The 21,349-nt window shown below is 40.6% G+C and overlaps 1 protein-coding gene across 3 annotated transcripts in view; it reads left to right on the top strand.

The window, feature by feature from the left end:
* Nucleotides 1–21,349, top strand: part of PPFIBP2 (PPFIA binding protein 2) — a 147,980-nt gene that overhangs the window by 31,453 nt on the left and 95,178 nt on the right. For all 3 annotated transcript variants that reach the window (XM_072725705.1, XM_026008332.2, XM_072725706.1), the window contains exon 2: nt 1,462–1,558. In XM_072725705.1, the coding sequence (XP_072581806.1) occupies nt 1,495–1,558 (64 nt within the window). In that variant the 5' untranslated portion in view covers nt 1,462–1,494. The remainder of the gene's footprint in view (nt 1–1,461; nt 1,559–21,349) is intronic.

Genomic DNA, 21,349 nt, shown 5'->3' with positions numbered 1-21,349 from the left:
CTCTTTGCCATGCCTAGGGGAACCAGCCTCTTGGACTTACCTGGGTTCTCCCTCCCTGAGCCTACCCTATTGAGCTTAAAGTTTCTCATCCAGTGAGCTGTCCTGGCACAAATACATCCTGAGATGATTGCCTCACTTCAAAAACAAAAACGAAAACAGCTAGCATATATTGAGCACTTCCTATCTATAAGGGAATGTACTAAGTATTTTCTATGAAATATTAAATCCTCATTTAATCATGACCTGGACCTGGTGAGTTAAGTGCTGGTATTTTCCCCCTTTTACAAATGAGGATGCTGAGGCTCAGAGATCACAGAATAAATGGCAGAGCAATGTTCAAGCCCAGACTATTTGAACTGCTGCTGCCTGGTCCAGTCCCCTGTGATTCTTTGTGGTCCTAAAATTTTTATCCACACCATCCCCAAAGCCACTTTCCTGTGGCTGTTCAGTTTACTTTCTTCTCTTTGAAAGTCCAACTTCCCAGGGAACATGAGCCAAGGAGACCCTCGAGATTCTGTTTCCTGGCCTGTGCCACCCGTGGAGGAGCCAGGCCTCTGTTCTCCATGGCACTTAGGCCCATTGGGCATATGCATGGGTTTTGGTGATGGAGAAAACAACAACTCCTGCCTCCAGTTTATAGACGTGAACTAGAGATTACAAATACTGTTGTAAGTCTGTCCCTGCCACCCAGGGAGTGGGTGGGAAGCAAAGCAAGAAAAATGAGAAGAGGCTGCAGGAAGACAGTGTAACTAAAAGACCTTTTGTAGAGGCAGAGTTGTCTAGAGGTGGAACCAACTGCCATCTTCCCCATTAGACAGGAGACTCAGCACTGGGGGAGTGGCTGGACTGAGTGTGCTTGGAGAAGCTCTCCAGTCCCAAGGAGATGGGATGCTGCTCCTTGCATGGTATTGGGTAGAGTAGAAGTAAAATGGTAAGAGGAAGTGCTCCAGGTTCTTGGGACAGAACTCTCCCCACGACAGTGTGCCGGCAGCCTTCCTAGGCCAGGCCCCTTTTTGACATCCGAGAAGTGAAAGTGGTAGTGGAGGTCTCAGCCTGGACCGCGTCTACCCAACTCATTGCAGGTGCAGGACAAATGCAGCTGGAAGACAGCTGTGTGCCTGTCGAGACTGTCTTGATCCCCTCTGTTGGAGGGCACGTCCTTTTGAGTCACTTTTCCTGACTTGTAGGGGAGCTGCCCCAGTGCTCTCTGTAAATCTTCTGGAACTTGGGACCCTAATGGTGGCTCCTAATTTCAGAAGTGAGTGGGATCATATACTAAAGGCTCATGGAGATGGAGCTCTTGTCTCCCTCTACAAATGTCAGAATCAGGGGCGGGGGTGCGGTTGCGTGCTAGGATTCTTGTGAGACTGTGCTGCGTGATGAAAAGGAGGGTTTGAGGTCTTGCATGCATGGTGTGGACCTTTCTGTAACTTTTCCTTTGTTTTGTGCTTGAATTTTCAGTAAGAGAAGGAGAAGACGGAGGGGAAAGGCATCATGGCTTCTGATGCCAGTCATGCACTGGAAGCTGCCCTGGAGCAAATGGATGGGATCATCGCAGGTACAGTCAGGGAGACCTCACAACTGTGGCTTGCGCCCTCTACCCTTGAGAAACTGTTTTCTCGCATTTGACTTTTCTTTCTGGCACAGCAAGAAGCCCCTCGGTAGATTTATTTTATTTTATTGTGCATGCTATCTCTTTTTTTTAGTTTAGACTTGTAGAATTCTTTGAATCCTGGCATGAGGTTAGGTCTGCCGAGACAGTGTGGGCACACTGGGTGTTAGCATGTATCAAACCGTGGCCCAGCATGGGTCCCGGATGTAAGGAGGTTTGGCTGCAATAGGGTTGCCTTTACTGCAAATTTTCCAGAGCACATTATGGCTTATCACAACCCAGCTGAAGTGAAACTCCAAGTCTGGCAACTTTGCCACCCTCGTGCACTTGTCGACTCCCTTCCCCAGCTGGTCTCCAGTATGTTTGGGAATTGGGAGGCAGTTTGGTATTGATTCACCTCATCACCTAAAGAATGTTCTTGGAGCACCTGGGTGGCTCAGTCGGTTAAGCATCTGACTCTTGATTTTGGCTCAAAAGCATTAGACTCCGTGCTCAGCAGTGAGTCTGCCTGAGGATTCTATTCTCTCTCTCCCTCTCCTGCTGCCCCTTCTGCTCATGTGCTCTCTCTCTCTCTCTCTCTCTCTCTCAAATAAATAAATCTTAAAAAGAAATCTCCCTTATTGGGCAGCCCGGGTGGCTCGGCAGTTTAGCGCCTGCCTTCAGCCCAGGGCGTGATCCTGAAGACCTGGGGTCGAGTCCTGTGTCGGGCTCCCTGCATGGAGCCTGCTTCTCCCTCTGTCTGTGTCTCTGCCTCTCTCTCTCTCTCTCTCTCTCTCTCTCTTTCTTTCTCTCTCTCTTTGTGTCCCATGAATAAATAAATAAAATCTTAAAAAAATATATTTAAAAAAAATGTCCCTTATGCCATATTGTGTCTTACCTATCATAACTGACTTAACATTCACATTAGTCAGTTAGCAATATTCCCTAGAAAAGATCCAGCAAAACTGGTTAAATGGAAAGGACTGCCAGTGGGCTATTTGGGCTAATTAACTCTTTGATTGGGGGAACCCAATCAATACGGACTGATTAGAATAAACCTGTCATTGAAAATCTTTCCTGAAGGTCTCAGGTCCTCTTTCTGTCCTGACCTGATAATAAGTCAGTGGCCTTATTTGCCATGCTGGGTGTGCTTCTTTGGGCCCTGGCTCTCTATTGTGTGGAGCTTCTGCTGGAGGAAGCCAGGGAGGCAGGCTTGGGCTAAGTGTGGCTAAAGCCCAGGATGTACATGGGTACCTGATACTGCCATTTGCCAGACATTTGCTTCACTTTCCACCCTGAAGAGAGAATCTGACTCACTGAGGCTTCTGGGTGTTGGTGCCCAGGGTAGGGTTGTGGGAGGCATTGTGTGTTGAAGACTCTTCATGTTCTTGGTGGGACTGTACCATGTTCGGTCATCTGTCAGGCTCTTAATTTCTCAGTGAACAGAATAGCTCTTGAGAGGCCTGACTAATACTTTTCAGAGGCTCTATAGGTTGGGATGTCCTGTTTTAGGTTAGGGACTCCAAAGCCCCACTGAGAGGCAACAGTCAAGAGCGTGGATTTGGTAGCAGTGCTTTTACACAGTCTCGTCTGGAAGCTGCCGGGGGCTCATGTGCATTGAGATCAGAGCCACAGGGACACCTGGGTGGCCCAGTGGTTAGCATCTGCCTTTGGCTCAGGTCATGATCCCAGGGTCCTGGGATCAAGTCATGCATCAGGCTCCCCACGAGAAGCCTGCTTCTCCCTCTCCCTATGTCTCTGCCTCTCTCTCTGTCTCTCATGAATAAATAAATAAATAAAACTTAAAAAAAAAAAAAAAGAGATCAGAGCCAGGGTCAGACTCTCAAACCTTAGAGCTCTTGGATGGCTGTGAAGGATGAATGGACACTTCCTAAAGAAGACAGCTGGCATGGGGTCAGTTCTCTTCCTGCCTCCCAATTTCTCCACATTGGCATTCCTAAGATGATGAAGCCGCTGGCAAAGTGCCCTGTTGCAGAGAGCTGTATGTGACCCTCAGGGCCTTGCCTTAACACAGGATCTGCAGGTGAGGATCTGGGATGGACAAGGAGGAAAGGCCTCCGTCATGGGTTGTACAGAACCCAGGAGGCCCATTCTTCTGCCTTTTCAGCACAAAGTTCTCCCTTCTTCCTTTTCCTTCATCCTCCTCCTTAGTTGAACCCTCTTTAGGCTGCAGTGACTGGAACAGGTGTGAGAGTTTTGTAGCGAGGCAATCTAAGACATCCCAAGCATTCTTTGCCAATTGGTCAATTGGTTCGGGAGGAGCTCCTGGAGCCAGGCTGCTTGGCTCAAATCCTTGCTCTACAACAAACTCTTGACCCAACCAGGCCTCAGTTTCCTCATATTTAGAATGGGAATGATAGTAGAACCCACCTTCGAGGGTTGCTATTTTTATACACATAAGGTGCCAAGAACAGTACCTGGCACATTGTAAGCACTATAAAATGTTGGCTTCTGATAAATTAATGAGGGATAAGAAATCTTTATTATGGTACATCTTCTCTAGGGACACTGTAGAGTTCTGATTTATTCAGGACCTTGTCTCACCCATTTGAATTCTGTGCCTTTCATTGTATAAGACTTGTGCATGCCTTGCTAGACTTCCCTCGGGCCTGCAAGATTCATGCATAGTCTTCTTTTTTTTTTTTTTTGATTTTTTTAAATTAATTTATTTATTTATGATAGTCACAGAGAGAGAGAGAGAGAGGCAGAGACACAGGCAGAGGGAGAAGCAGGCTCCATGCACCGGGAGCCCGATGTGGGATTCGATCCCGGGTCTCCAGGATCGCGCCCTGGGCCAAAGGCAGGCGCCAAACCGCTGCGCCACCCAGGGATCCCCATGCATAGTCTTCTGAGGTCTCTGCCCTGCTCCTGGCCCTTATGGGCTCTTCCACACAGCAGCAGAGCAATCCTTAAAACGTACATCAAATCACAGCATTCCTCTCTCCAGAGCACATCAATGGCTTCCCATCTTGGGATAAAATCTGAAGTCAACACAGCTGGCACTTCTAGCTGCCATCTGGCCTTTGGCCACCTTTATGGCCACCCTTCCTGTCACTTTCCTCCCATCTTCTTGCTTTAGCCTGCATACCAACTGTCTTAGGACCTTTGTGCTTGCTGCCCTCCACCTTTGCTGGAATGCCATCCTCCAGATACCCTCAGATCTGATCTCTGCCAAAATGTTGCCACATCAGAGGGGTCTTCCCTGACCTTCTTTAATTGGCCTCCTCCCCCTCCCATCACTCTGTTCTCATATCCTGTTTATATTTCTTTATAGCACTGATCACCACCTGACCTATTACATTCACTCTTGTCTCTTGGTGTATCATCGGCCTCCTGCACCAGGTTGTAAGTTCCATGAGGACAGATGCTTTGCCGCTCCATCTCCAACACCTCGGTTGGTCTATAGCACATATTAGGTGTTTCATAAGTACTCGTTACATGCACATTTTATTTACTTTTGCGAATAGGTTCTCTTTATTGTTGGTTTGGGGCTAGTTGTTCATTTCTATATGTATCTTCTCTGGCTGTGCACTGAACTTCATTTATTATTTTTTTCTGGTACCTTTCACTGATTCTTCTGGAAAAACAAATCACTAATTTTTTTTTTTCAAATCACTAATTTTTTTTGAAGATTTGGTGATTGGCCTGTCCTGTGAACCATCTCTCAAGTAGTAATTGGCTCACACAGACATTTGACAGGAGCTATTTGGCAGATAATTGAACATTGAGGTAATTAGTGAGTGTCTGGAGGGTATACACTCTACACCGTTTGTGATGACAAGAATGATAATTATTGAATGCCTTTGTGCAAGATGCTCTTCCACAAGATTATTAATACCTTCCCGATATCTGAGGTGGCTGGGCCAAACTGGACCAAAGAGCTTAAGAGTTTTTAAGGTTGTTGATGTGGACCAGGGAGATAGGACTATTGGGGTTTGAATCCCAGCTCCATTACTTAGCACTGACTGGATGTGAGATCTTTAGGCAAATGGTTTAATCCCAATCTGAGCTCACTTTCCTCATATATAAAATAATGGTATTTGTACTCATCTCCTATTACTGGGAGGATTAAATTAATGCAAATAAGGCACATATTAAGTGCTCAGTCAGTAAGTTACTGTTTTGTCGAGATTGGTACTGACATTAGGATTTTCACCACCCAAGGTTACAGTGCTGGTAAATGTCAGGGTTTTTAGTCCAGGGCCATCTGAGTCTCTTCCTGGCTGCTGTCATGCCTGCATTGGTTTTATGATGATGTGCTATGGAGCCCTGGGGGCTCTGTGGGGCCATCTACAGAAAAGAGTTAACTGAGAGAGGGGTCAAATTCTGGTTTTGCTCTCAATCCTCTAGCCAGAGTGACTTTGCTCTCATATCTCTTACATATCAGACTTCCAAGTAAGGGTTCCTTCGCTGAAAGTGTGGCAGCCAAGAGAAAGTTTGAAAACTGCGTTACCACATCATGATGCCACAAATCCTGCAGAAATGACATTGTTATGTGAATATCTATATCGTCCTTTCTGTATTTCTATTTTCCTATTATTTTGAATGATTGCTTTTGCATCTATTAAGGTGCTCAAATGAGTACTCAGGGACTGTATTCTCTCACTTTCAAAGACACAATTACCACTTATTTCAAATGGAGGTAATTTTTACTGGCTTCCTACACACCCCACAGAGCAATCATTGATGCAAAAACAACACGGATTCCTCCTAAAACGGACACAGTTCCTTCAATAATGATGATTCATAGTTGTAACACTTCAGAACAAGGGATTTCCCTTTATTAATTACTCTGTACTATGATAGGTTCAGGTTCATTTTCTGAAATTCTCCAAAAAGAGTACACTTGGACATGTGATATCAATATTTATGTAATTAAGTCTTTAATGCAAAAAAAAAAAAAAAAAAGTCTCCTTCCTCCAAATCAATGTAAACAATACAAGCAATCAGGATATTATCACTTAAACAACCAGGCCAGGGATACTCTGAGAGGACATCCTGACGCACACATGCCAGATATGCTCCATGACATGATGACCTTTATCTCAAGGCACTCAGTGGCTCTGGAGGTGTGAGGAAAAGAAATGCATTGATGGCAGAAACAGGACTAGTAAATGAAACTCCTTATAAGGTTGAATTATTGAAACCTGAATGAGTGTTTCCTGGGTGTGACTGTACTTAATCGGAACCTCAAAATTCTGTACTAGAAAGTTGGAAAGAGGTGACTTTAAAGACCCCGGAACCTTTGTCAAAATGATTTGTTTCTAGTACAAAAGACCATTGTTGTTAGTTTCCAGTACAGTGTTAACCTTTGCTCTTGCTCCTGATTAATCCCAGTGATTTGGTCTGCACATAATACCGTAGTTGAATTACACTGTTGACAATTGAAATTGAACTATATATTGCTCAAGTACATCCCTCTGGATAACCCAGAACAACTGCCACATATTGTCATTTTGCATGAAGCGTAATTTGTGGGCTAACAGGTTCAGTGGCTGCTGTGTGAGGCCATTTCTGTAGTAGTACCAGAGAACCCCGTGGTCAGGACACAGAGGACCACTTATTCCTCTTCACTGTGGTAGAAGTTCATTCAAGCAGTCATCTGTAAGCTGTACCCATCAGTAAGGAATAGGCAAAAGGAGCCTGTTTTATGACAGTTAAAAAAAGGTTGCTCTGGACCTCTCTGCTAACTCTGATTCGTGTCTTGGTGTTTTTGCTTTTTTTTTTTTTTTTTTTTAAGATTTAGAGTTGGAGCAGAGAAAGTTCTGGTCAAGGCTGAGATTATTCACACCTTTCCCAAAAGTCTTCAAAATGAGAAAATCCTGCAAGTCTCTTCCTGCCTTACACCCCTATTAAGATCCTGACCTATTCCACAAAAGCTAAAACCCACAGAGAGGTGGTTTGTGTTCCTGTTCAGATCTTCGGTTGTAAGACTAATTCTCTATTTTTATACTGAAGCATAATTACTCAATAGCTCAGGGTCTACATTTCACTTGACTTTTTACACCAAATTCTGCGTGAATGGTCAACATGGAATATTGGGGGCTGTTGTAAACAGAGGTTTAATTTTATTAGCAGTAGCCAATTATTTATTCAAGCATGATGTTAATAAAATAGGCATATTCTGAAAAAAAAAAATGACTTCAGGCTGCTGATGAGTCCATGCACTGAACATGCTCAGTTAATTGATCTTGTCCAAGCCTTCTCTGAGGTGGGTCAGCATATAGCAGTCATCAGTAAGTGGGGCAGAACCAAAACTTGCCTGTTTCTCATTCAGGACTCAGATTGAGAATGCTCGGCTTTCATTATGACCCAGAGACATTCAGAATGGAAGTTTGGAGATGTCCAATGGGCTGAGATACCAAAAACGATTCTTTGCGTAAAGAGATCAGAATGGCCCATGGTGGCAAGCACAGTTCAACAGACATCATTTTGATTTTTCCCCTCACTGGCAGAGCTCTCCTCCAAAACTTTAGGGCTACATAGCCTCATTTTCTATTCTCTAAAAGAGTTTGAGTAAAACTGGGATGATCATTTCTTCCTTATGTATTTGCTACAGTTGTATAGGAATTGACCTACGAAACCAAGTGGACCTGGTGTTTTCTCACTGAAAGATTTTCTTTTCTTCATAGTTATAAACAATGGCTTAAATTCTCAGTTGAGTTTTGGTAAGTTATATCTATCTAAAAATTTGTGCATTTTACTGAGATCTTTAATTTTGTTTCTTGTTTTTTTTTTTAAATAGATTTAATTTTTTTATTTGAGAGAGAGAACACCCTCTTGCATGCTAGCCGAGGGAGGAGCAGAGGGGGAGGGAGAAAAGAGGGAAAGAATCCTGAGCAGATTCCTCACCTGACAGGGAGCCCATCATAGGGCTGAGATCATGACCTGAGCCAAAGCCAAGAGTCAGATGCTTAACTGACTCTACCATCCAGGTGCCTGAGGGTCTTTAATTTTGTTAACATAAATATGGCTATCATAGATTTTTAAAAATATTTATTCGAGAGAGAGAATGCATGTGCATGCTCCTGAGTAGGGGGAGGGCCAGAGGGAGAGAGAGAATCTCAAGCAGACTCTTTGCTGAGCACAGAGCCCTCTTGTGGCTGGATCTCACAACCCTGGGATAATGACCTGAGCCAAAATCAAGGGCAGTCACTTAACCTAGTCTCTCTGCCTATCATATTTTTTAAAGATCTGCTACACTTCTTGTATCTCTGTTTATATTCCTAATATTACTTAATTGTACCCTCTGTTTTCTTTTATGTTGCCAGAGTTATCTTTTTTTTTTTTTTTTTTTGAGAGAGAGAGAGAGAGAGCACGCCCACATGAAGGGAGGGAGGGGAAGAAAGAAAGATAATCTGAAGCCAGCTCCTTGCCAAGCACAGAACCAACACAGGGCTCTTACAACCCTGAGATCATGACCTGAGCCAAAACCAAGAGTTGATGCTTAACTGGCTGAGCACCCAGGTGCCTCTTGCCGGAGTTATCTTTTTTATGATTATTTTCAAAGAAGTGAGTTTTGCCTTTGCTGATTAGTCTCCATTATATGTGTGTAGTATGTTTTTATACATTATTTTATTCTGCAAATATATAAATATGTATATCTATATATCTATATCTATCTATTGGTCCAGGTTCTCCAGAGAAACAAAAGCAATAGGGTGTGTGTGTGTGTAGAGAAAGAAATTTCTAAGATATTCGTTGATTGATTGATTTTAAGGAATTGGCTCATGTAATTATGGAAACTAGCAAGTCCAAAATCTACAGGATAGGCCATAAGGCTGGAGATCCAGGGGAGAGCCAATGTTGCATGCCAATGTGAAGTTTTCCTTTTGGTTATTATTTTCTTGGTATTGTCCTTCCATCCTTTTTCAGTCACAGGCTTTCATTGTTCTTTTGATTTAGATGTAGCTTTTGCCAGTGGGATATAGATGTGTTTTCACTTTTTAACCAATTTACAATATCTGTCTTTTCACTGGCCAGTTTAGTCTGTATACATTTATTTTGACAATTAACTCATCTGACCAATTTTCAACTCTCTTGTCTGATTTCTACTTGTCTCACACTTTCTGTGCCTCTTTCCTTTTTTTTTAAATTATTATCGTTTTAAAACATCGAATTATTTGTATGTGATCTAGTTTTAAGGCCCAGTTTCCTCCTGTGGGATAGACTCCTCCAGTTGACAGAGGGTATTTCTCTTTTCTATCCTGGCTTTGTGCAGAGGTCTCCCATGTGCCTGTCCCTTTGCTCAGACCTAAGCTTTGTCCCCTGTCCCCCTCAAGTGACCTGTGGCCCAGGCGTTAGGCCATCAGGGAATTGGCAGGATGTAAGGGCAAACACCAGCTCAGATGCTCTCTTAACTCCGAGGTTTTGAGCTCTGAAGATTTCTGATAGTTCAGTTGCTTAAAAGAGTGTGTGTACATGGGTATTTTTTAAAATTTTGGGGTGTTCTTAGAGGGTTTTCTCTGTATGACTAGTCTGCCCCTGCCTGCCTTATTGCTACTCTAATGCTGTCACCTTCCTTGGCTCACTGTCCCCTTCTTCTATCTTCAGAGCCCCAACAGTGGCAGCTCAAGTCCTCAGGTCATGTCCCTTGGGACCCAGTCTTCTGCCTCCCTTTTCTTATTTAAGAATTAAACTGATTAACAATATAGGATAACTTCCTCATCTCAAAATTCTGGACCTTAATCACATCCATAAAGTCCCTTTCACTATGTGAGGTAACACATAGATGCCATGATTTAGGACATGGATATCTTTGGGGAGATACTATTTTGTCTACCACAATAATTGTTAAATAGCATCCCATTTTTCCCTTTCTTATTACTTTTTTAAAAAGATTTTATTCATTCATTCGTGAGAGACACAGAGAGAGAGAGACAGAGATGCAGGTAGCGGGAACAGCAGGTTCCCCGTGGGGAGCCTGGTGTGGAACTCGATCCCAGGACCCCACAATCATGCTCTGAGTCAAAGGTAGACACTCAACCACTGAGCCACCCAGGTGTCCCTTCCTTCCTTCGTTTTAAACCAATTAAGGAATAGACAAAGGGGTCAGACAGAAAGAGACCAAAACAGTGGCTTTATCGTTAGTTGTACTGATTAGGCAAGTTAGCTTGAGCTGAGGCCACAATCAGGATCTTGAATCCCAGACATCCTACACACACTTACACTGTAAATTGAATTGCAGACTACAGACCTCCACTCTGTAGAGGCAGAGCTGGTCTCAGAAACTTCCCTGGAAAAATCCAAGGATAATCAAATCCAAGGATAGGCAACTCTCAAGAGAGGCCCTTCTGTAAGCTCTCTGGCCAGAGATGTGTTCCTCCTTTGAGGAAAAGTTGCGTGAGGGGAGGCAGGGGCAAGGCCACAAATGTGGCCTTAGTGGCAGCCACCCTCCCCTCACACAGAAATATGGAGACAGGAATAGGTCCCCCTAATAGCGATTCTGGAGTGTTGTTGAGACTTCCTGTGTGGCTGGAGTCGATGGTCTGTTTTCTTTTTTAGTCTGAATGGGACACACAATGTTACATTGGTTTCACCTGTATAATGTAGTGATTCAACAAGTTTATGCATATGCTGTGTTCACCGCAGGTGTAGCTACCATCTGTTCCCAGACGTCTCCATTACAACATCATTGACTCTATTCTTTATGCTGAGCCTTTAAATATCCTGGTGACTTATACCATAACGGGAAGCCTGTATCTCCCCCTCCCCTTCTCCCATTTTGTCCATTTCCCCAACCCCCTTCCCTCTGGCAACCATCAGCTTGTTGTCTCTATTTATAGGTTTGGTTCTGCTTTTTGTTTCTTTGTTCATTTGTGTGTGGGGGGGGGTTGTTTGTTTTTTGGGGGTTTTTTTAGATTTTTTAAGATTCCACAGTAGAGTGAAATCATACAATATTTGTCTTTCTCAGTCTGATTTATTTCATTTAGCATAATACCCTCTAGGTCCATCCATGTTGTCCCAAATGGCACGATCTCGTCCTTTTTAATGAATTCATGTGATATTAATATATCACATTTTCCTTATCCATTCATTTATACCTGGACACTTGGGTTGCTTCCATATCTTGGCTATTGTAAATAATGTTGTAATAAACACAGCAGTGCATATATCTTTTTTTTAATTTTTTAAAAAGATTTTATTTATTTATTCATGAGAGACATGGAGAAAGAGAGAGGCAGAGACACAGGCAGAGGGAGAAGCAGGCTCCATGCAGGGAGCCCGACGTGTGGGACTCGATCCCTGGACTCCAGGATCAGGCCCTGGGCTGAAGGCGGTGCTAAACCGCTGAGCCACCCAGGCTGCCCTAGTTCTTTGATATTATTAAGAGAGACATGCAGGAGACACACAAAGCATTATGACACTGAATGACTGAAATGTATTTAAAAAGACACAGTGAAGGACTCCATATATTAAAGCATTGGGTCCAACTATTAAAAACCCTGGACTCCAGGATCCCACCCTGGGCCGAAGGCAGGTGCTAAACTGCTGAGCCACCCAGGGATCCCCCTGCATATATCTTTTTAAGTAGTGTTTTTGTTTCTTTGGGTAAATACCCAGTAGTGGAATTATTGGATCATATGGTATTTCTATTTCTAATTTTTGGAGGAAACTCCATACTGTTTTCCTCCATGACTATAGCAATTTATATTCCTGCCAACAGTGTATGGGGGTTTGTTTTTCTCTACATCCCCACCAACACTTGTTGTTTCTTGTCTTTTTTTTTTTTTATTTTAGTCCCTCCAACATGTCTATGGGCAGTTTTGATGAAAATGCTTCACATGTGCTTCAACACAGTGTGCCACTTCTAGCTGATTGGGGCAGGGTTCTCTGTCCTTTGTTATTCTGATACATCACCATTTTATTTGTTATTTCCTTTTGGGTCTGCTTGATCTGTCATTTTCCAGGTTAGATGTCACTGTGTGCTATCTTATTTACACACCATGGGGTTTGGTTTTTAAAATTTGTGGTTAGGATTTGTGTGTCCAGGTTCATCAGTGAGAAGGCCTGGAATTCCCTGGGTGGTGCTCAGGACTGCTGAGTTCTATGTACGGTTCCCATCTACGGGCTGTGCTGGCAGGTTCTTCTTATTGAGTATGCTGGGAGCAGTCCCTAACCACACTTAAACAAAATAGAGTACAATTATTCAGTTCTTGAAGGTTTGACAGAACTAACTTGTGAAAACATTTGGCCTGATACATTTTTTTTAAGATTTTTTTTTTTATTTATTCATGAGAGACACAGAGAGAGACAGAGACATAGGCAGAGGGAGAGGCAGGCTCCCTGTGGGGAACCCAATGCAGGACTCGATCCCAGGACCCTGGGATCAGGGCCTGAGCTGAAGGTAGACCCTGAACCACTGAGCCACCCAGGTGCTCCTGGCCTGATATTTTCTTTGAAAAAAATTTTAAGTTATGGTTCAGATGTTTCAAATGACAATTTAAATTGTTTTTTACAGGACTATTCAGGTGATTTTTTTGTTTTTATTGTTTTATCCAGTGATTTTGTGTATGAGTGTGTGACTGTTGTTAATAGTTGGACCCAATGCTTTAATATATGGAGTCCTTTGCTGTGTCTTTTAAAATATATTTCAGTCATTCAGTGTCATAATGTTTTGTGTGTCTCCTGCATATCTCTCTCAAGAATATCAAAGAACTAGGGCAGCCCGGGTGGCTCAGGGGTTTAGCGCCGCCGCCTTCAGCCCAGGGCCTGATCCTGGACCTGGGATCGAGTCCCACGTCGGGCTCCCTACATGGAGCCTGCTTCTCCCTCTGCCTGTGTCTCTGCCTCTCTGTTTCTCATGAATAAATAAATAAAATCTTAAAAAAAAAAGAACTAGATTTTTTTCTATTCAAATTTTTGAGTTTAAATAGGTGAATTTAATGCATTTATAATTAACAGGTATACAGATGTGTTAATACTTATGTCTCTGTTTTAACTTTTTTTTTAACTTATTTTTGGTTTTGCCTTACTGGCCTCTCTTGTCTTTAATCTCTGTTGAAAAGTTCAATATCTATTTCTAGTCTTTTAATGCTCATGTTTCTATTTTCAACTTGCCTCCTTACCATGAAGGCTAAAGATAAGTATCTTTAAAGAAGGGGAATTCTTCATCATTAATACCTGACTCTCAGAATGCCTTGATTTCTACCATTGCCCCATTGTCCACATTATTTTTGCATAGGATTTTAGTATCTTCTTGATCCATATCCTTCAAATTACTGTGACTTTTAATTGACAGTATTTATTTTGTTTAACAAAAAATTTTAACAACTTCTCCAACATAATTGGTTGTTCCATCCCACACCTTTTTGTTTGGTGCAATTTCCTTCTTCATGAAGTAGATCCTTTAAAATTCCATCAGTCCATTGCATGAGTCACCATCTGAAAAATGTCCTTATTTTATTCTTAATCTTGAGTAACAGCTTCTCTTGTGCAGGTTACAGGTTGTAAATGATATATTGTGGTCATTGGGATTTATTGCCCGTGAGAAATCTCTTGACAAAGTAACTGTAGAATATCTCTGTCTTTTATCTCTAGTTGCTTTTAAACTTCCTCTTTATCTTTGGTGTTCTTGAGTTTCACCGTGTGGTTTCTGGGGTGGGTGAGTTTTGATATGTCTCCTTTTGGGGATTCAGTGTGTGTCTTCAAAATGAGACAACTCAAATTTTCAACTGTGAAAAATCCATAGTGGTTTTCTGTTTGTTGCCTCTGGTTCGCTCTGTATGCCATCTCTTTCCACCTTCCACTCCCATAATTCTCTTGTCTGTTCTTCAACCTGTCACTTAGAAATAAAGTGTTGCATTCTTTGTTTTGGTTTCCACTCATTTCTTTTTCAAATTTTCCTGTTCTTTCTCATGCCTTTTCTTATTCTTTCATTAAGGTTTTTATTTCTTCCTTTTCCCCTTTAATGATGTAAGACATATTGTATATGCTCCAATAGACAAGCATTCCAAAATAGACAAATACCCACTCCTATTAATTGGTTGGTTTAGACTCATGTGTATTTATGAGTACTCATGTAAAATACATTTATTAATTTCTTGTCTCAGCACATTTTTTTATTTTTATTTTTTTTATAAATTTATTTTTATTGGTGTTCAATTGCCAACATATAGAATAATACCCAGTGCTCATCCCATCAAGTGCCCCCCTCAGTGCCCATCACCCATTCACCCCCACCCCCCGCCCACCTCCCCTTCCACCACCCCTGGTTCGTTTCCCAGAGTTAGGAGTCTCTCATGTTCTGTCTCCCTCCCTAATATTTCCCACTCATTTTTCTTCTTTCCCCTTTATTCCCTTTCACTATTTTTTATATTCCCCAAATGAATGAGACCATATAATGTTTGTGCCTCTCCGATTGACTTATTTCACTCAGCATAATACCCTCCAGTTCCATCCACGTCAAAGCAAATGGTGGGTATTTGTCATTTCTAATGGCTGAGTAATATTCCATTGTATACATAGACCACATCTTCTTTATCCATTCGTCTTTCGATGGACACTGAGGCTTCTTCAACAGTTTGGCTGTTGTGGACATTGCTGCTATAAACATCGGGGTGCAGGTGTCCCGGCGTTTCATTGCCTCTGTATCTTTGGGGTAAATCCCCAGCAGTGCAATTTCTGGGTCGTAGGGCAGGTCTATTTTTAACTCTTTGAGGAACCTCCACACAGTTTTCCAGAGTGGCTGCACCAGTTCACATTCCCACCAACGGTGCAGGAGGGTTCCCCTTTCTCCACATCCTCTCCAACATTTGTGGTTTCCTGTTTTGTTAATTTTCCCCATTCTCACTGGTGTGAGGTGGGATCTCATTGTGGTTTTGATTTGTATTTCCCTGATAGCAAGTGATACGGAGCATTTTCTCACGTGCTTGTGTCTCAGCACATTTTTAACAGTTTTATTCAAGCATTATGTTTATCTCCGAAATGCTATTTCTATCATTATGAATGCTACCTTTTGAATACTTTTAGCATTCCAGAGCAGTTGTAGAGCGTTTGGGGATGTTGATAAAATGTAAGTCCATGTTTGTAGGGCCAAGATAGGACATAAGAGTCTGCATTTCCACTGAGCTCCCGAGTGCTGCTGCTGCTGCTGATGTGTGCCACACTTTTAAGTGGCAGAGGCTTAGAAAACATTATTTTAAAGTTGTTTTAAATAAAGCACTTTTAAAATTCATATATGATATCGTCATCAGATATTTCATCTTATGCCCAAGAACCACCATTTAAATGATTAAAGATCATTTAGAACAATTTTAGTTCCAATATAGTTAACATACAGTATTATATTAGTTTCAAATGTACAATAATAGTGATTCGACACTTCCATACATCACCTGGTGCTCATCATGATAAGTGTACTCTTAATCCCCACCACCTGTTTTACCCATTCCTTTCCCCCATCCCTTCCCCCACTCCCACCTCCCCTCTGGTAACCACTGGGTTGTTCTCTATAGTTAAGTCTTTTTTTTTTTTTTGGTTTGTCTCTTCTTTGTTTCTTTTGTTTCTTAAATTCCACATATTAATGAAATCATATGGTATTGGTCTTTCTCTGAATGACGTATTTCACTTAGCACTATACTTTTTAGATATATCCATGTTGTTGTAAATGGTAAGATTCCATTATTTTCTTCTTTTTTGTGGCTGAGTAATATATCATTATATTGATCTCACATTTTCTTTATCCATTCATCTGTTGATGGACACTGGGGCTCTTTCCATAATTTGGCTATTGCAAATAATGCTGCAAAAAACATAAGAATGCATATGTCTTTTTGAATTAGTTTTTCATAGTCTTTGGGCAAATACCCAGTAGTGGAATTACTGGATCCTATGGTAATTCTATTTTCAATTTTTCAGAGAGCCTCCATACTGTTTCCCACAGTTGCTGTCCCTGTGGGTCAATGCCTGAAGGTTCCTTTTTCTCCATATCCTTGCTAATACTTGCTGGTTCTTGTGTTTTTCAATTTAACCATTCTGACCAGTGTGAGGTGTCATCTCATTGTGGTTTTGATTTGCATTTCCCTGATGATGTTTGATGTTGAACATCTTTTTGTGTGTCTATTGGCCATCTGGATGTCTTTGAAGAAATGTCCGTTCATGTCTTCTGCCCATTTTTAATTGGATTATTTGGGATTTTTGGTGTTAAGTTATAGAAGTTTTTTATATATGGATACTAACCCTCTATTGGATATGTCATTTGCATATATCTTCTTCCATTAAGTAGGTTGTCTTTTAGTTCTGTTGACTGTTTTCTTTGCTGTGCAGAAGCTTTTTATTTTGATGTAGTCCCGATAGTTTATTTTTCCTTTTGTTTCCCTTGCCTCAGGAGACATATCTAGAAAACTGTTGCCATGGTCGATGTCAAAGAGGTTAACTGCCTGCGTTCTCTAGGATTTTTATGGTTTCAGGCCTCACATTTAGGTCTTTAATCCATTTTGAGTTTATTTTTGTATATGGTGTAAGAAAGTGGTCCAGTTTCATTCTTCTGCATGTAGCTGTCCGGTTTTCCCAGCACCATTTGTTGAAGAGACTGTCTTCCCATTGTATATTCTTATCTCCTTTGTCAAAAACCAATTGGCCATTTAATCATGTGTTTATTTCTGGGCTCTCTATTCTGTCCTATTGGTTTATGTGTCTATTTTAGTGCCAGTACCATTACTGTTTTGATTACTACAGCTGTGTAGTATAACTTCAAGTCTGGGATTGTGGTACTTCCAGTTTTGTTCTTTTTCAAGATCACTTTGGCTATTCAAGGTCTTTTGTGGTTCCATACAAATATTTTAGGATTATTCTAGTTCTGTGAAAAAAGCTACTGGTATTTTGATAGGGATTACATTAAATCTCTAGATTGCTTCGGGTAGTATGGACATTTTCACAATATTTGTTCTTCCAATCCATGAGCATGGAATGCCTTTCCATTTCTTTGTGTTGTCTTCAATTTTTTTCATCAATGCTCTGTAGTTTTGAGAATACAGATCTTTCACCTCCTTGGATAAGTTATGCATTTTATTTCAAATTTTTTGGTGCAGTTTTAAATATGATTGTCTTCTTAATTTCTCTATCTGTTTCATTATGAATGTATAGAAATGCAACAGGTTTCTGTATATTGATATTGTATCCTGCAATCTTACTATATTCACTTATCACTTATTCTAGTGGTTTTTTTGTGGAGTTTTTATGATTTTTCTATATAGTATTATACTATCTGCAAATAGGATAGTTTTACTTATTACTAATTTGAATTCCTTGATTTCTTTTTGTTGTCTGATTGCTGTGGCTAGGACTTCCAGTACTATGTTGAATAAAAGTGGCGAGGGTAGATGTCTCTGTTTCCTGACCTTAGGGGAAAAGCTCTCAGTTTTTCACGATTGGGTATGATGTATGGCCTTTATTATGTTGAGGTATATTCCTTCTAAACCTACTCTGTTGAGGGTTATCATGAATGGATGTTGTACTTAGTAGAATGCTTTTTCAGCATTTTTGAGATGATCATAAGATTTTTATCCTTTCTCTTACTGATGTGATGTATCACATGTGATGTGATGTATGTGATGTTAATTTGTGAACATTGAACAAGCCTTACATCCTAGGAATATATCCCATTTGATCATGGTGAATGATTTTTTAAAATATATTGTTAGATTTGGTTTCCTAATTTTTTTTTTTTTTTTTTTGAGGACTTTTGCATCTCTCAGAGATATTGGCCTGTAGTTCTCTTTTTTTGTAGTGTCTCTATCTGGTTTCAGTATCAGGGTAATACTGACCTCATAGGATGAATTTGGAAGCTTTTTTCCTCTTTTATTTTTTTTGGAGTAGTTTGAGAAGAATAGGTATTAATTTTAATTAATTTTGGTAGAATTTACCCATGAAGCCATCTGGTCCTGGACTTTTGCTTGTAGAGAGTTTTGTTGTTGTTGTTGCTGAGAGCTTTTTTGATTACTGATTCAGTTTCATTACTGGTAATCAGTCTGTTCAAATTTTCTATTTATTCCTGATTCAGGTTTTGGAGGTTATATGTTCCTAGGAATTTATCTATTTCTTCTAGGTTGTCCAGTTTGGTGGCATACGATTTTTCATAATATGCTCTTATAATCCTTTGTATTTCCCTGTGTCGGTTGATATTTCTCCTCTTTCATTCCTGATTTTGAGTCCTTCTCTCTCTCTGTCTCTCACTCTCTCTCTCTCTCTTTTGATGGGTCTGGCTAAATAAAGGTTTATTAATATTATTGATCTTCTCAAATAACCAGTTCCTGATTTCATTGTTCTATTCTATTGCTCTATTGGTTTTTTAGTTTCTATTTTGTCTATTTCTGCTCTAATCTTATTATTTACTTCCTTCTACTGGGTTTGCATTTTGTTTGTTGTTGTTCTTTGACTCCTTTAGGCGTAAGATTAGGTTGTTTATTTTTAAAAAAAGATTTATTTATTTATTTATGATAGGGGGCACTAGTGAGCACAAGTGGGGAGAGGGGCAGAGGGAGGAAGAGAAGCAGGCTCTCCTCTGCTGAGCAGGGAGCCTGTCACAGGGTTAGATCTCAGGATCCTGGGATAAGACCTGAGCTGAAGATAGACACTTAGCTGACTGAGCCACCCAGGTATCCCAATTAGATTGTTTGAGATTTTTCTTGCTTCTTGAAATAGGCCTGTATTGCTATAAACTTCCCTCTTAGAACAACTTTTGCTGCATCCCAAAGATTGTGGACTATTGTATTGTCATTTGTCTCCATGTCTTTTTAAATTTCCTCTTTGAGTTCTTGGTTGACCCATTCATGGTTTAGTAGCATGTTATTTAATCTCCATGTATTTGTGTTTCTTCTCAGACCTTTTCTTGCGGTTGATTTCTAGTTTCAGAGTGTTGCAGTTGGCAAAGATGCCTGGTATGACTAAAGTGCTTTTAAATTTGTTGAGACTTGTTTTGTGACCTAATAAGTGATCTATTCTGGAAAATGTTCCATATGCACTTGAAAAGAATGTGTATGCTGCTGTTTTAAGATGGAATGTTCTGAATATACGTTAGTTCCATCTGGTCCAAGATGTCATTCAGAGTCACTGTTTCCTTGATGATTTAGCCATTGATGTAAGTAGGGTGTTAACATCCTCTATTATTATTATATTACTCTCAATTACTCCCTTTATGTTTGCTATTAGCTGCTTTGTGTATTTGGGCACTCTCATGTTGAGTGCATAAATATTTACAATTGTTATATCGTCTTGTTGGATTGATCCCTTAATTATTATAATGTCCTTCTTTTTCTCTTGTTACAGTATTTGTTTGTTTGTTTCAGTCTTTGTTTTAAAGTCCATTTTCCCCAACATAAGTATCACTACCAAGGCTTTCTTTTCACTTCCATTTGCATCATAAATGCTTTTGTATCCCACACTTTCAATCTGCATGTGTCTGTAGGTCTAAAATGAGTCTCCTGTAGGCAGCATATAGATGGATCTTGTTTTTTATCCATTCCGTCACCCTATGTCTTTTGTTTGGAGTGTTTAGTCCATTTATATTCAAAGTAATTATTGTTTGGTATGTACTTATTGCCATTTTGTTACCTGTTTTTGTGGTTGTTTTTGTAATTCATCTCTGTCCTTTATTTTCTTGCTCTTTTCTCACAGTTTGCTGGCTTTCTTTGCTAATATACTTGGATTCTTTTTATTTTTTGCATATCTGTTAGCAGTGTTTGTGATTAACATCTCACGTATATATAACACTGTCTGTACTAAGTTTTCTTTTTTTTAAGATTTTATTTATTTATTCATGAAAGACAGAGAGAGAGGCAGAGACACAGGCAGAGGGAGAAGCAGGCTCCATTCAGAGTGCCTGATGTGGGACTCGATCCTGGGACTCCAGGATCACGCCCTGGGCTGAAGACAGGCGCTAAACCATTGAGCCACCCAGGCATCCCAAGTCTGTACTAAGTTGATGGCCGATTAAGTTCAAACCTATTAAAAGATCATTTTTTAAAAAGTTTATCTTTCACATAAGTATTTCTGAACTGTAAAATATGTAGTTCGTATAAGTGAAGATAGGACTGTTTGTTCCTGCCTAAAAGATCAGTAGCTTGAAACAGCAAAGTTTGTTTCTTGTTCATATTCTAAGTTTCCCCTAGATCTGCTGGGAGCTCTGGGCCCTGGCATCATCACTCTTGGACATGGGCTGGTTCAGCCTCCACCATTGCCAGAGGCCAGAGCAGGTAGAAAAGATGAGGAATTATGTATGTACTGTTTCTTAAAGACTTTCATTTTTATTGGCCAAAGGAAGTCATGTGGCCTTAAGTAACTTCAAGGGTCAAATGCATAGTCCCATACTATGAGCTCAAGTAGAGGAGAACCAAAGCATATATAAATAACCCTAATTATTACCTCCTACCTACTTCCTTGCTTTTGAAAGTGATCATTAAAAGGCTTTCAGTAAAATCCTGTGCTTGCATTTTATGTGGTCTTATTTCCTCTTAACAATTCCTAAATCTGTATTACACCTTAGTTTTGTATCCTTAAAATAAAGATTCCCAGGTGACCTCCCTAAACATCAAATTTTAGTATTGGCTGTGGTGATTTGCTGGTGCACTGGTTTCAACTTAGGCTGTACATTAAAATCATCTGGGGAGCTTTTTTTTTCCTCCCAGGTCACACCTCAGACCAATTAGAACATCTGGAGGTGGGACCCAAGCATCTGTAGTTTGTAAAATTCAATATGCATATAAAATTGAAACCTTTTGTGCTAATCTGTCTTCCTCA

This window comes from Vulpes vulpes, chromosome 11, assembly GCF_048418805.1.
Source record: "Vulpes vulpes isolate BD-2025 chromosome 11, VulVul3, whole genome shotgun sequence".
NCBI classification, from domain to species: domain Eukaryota; kingdom Metazoa; phylum Chordata; class Mammalia; order Carnivora; family Canidae; genus Vulpes; species Vulpes vulpes.
Note: the sequence above shows the minus strand (reverse complement) of the source record. Positions and strands in the feature narration are given on the sequence as shown.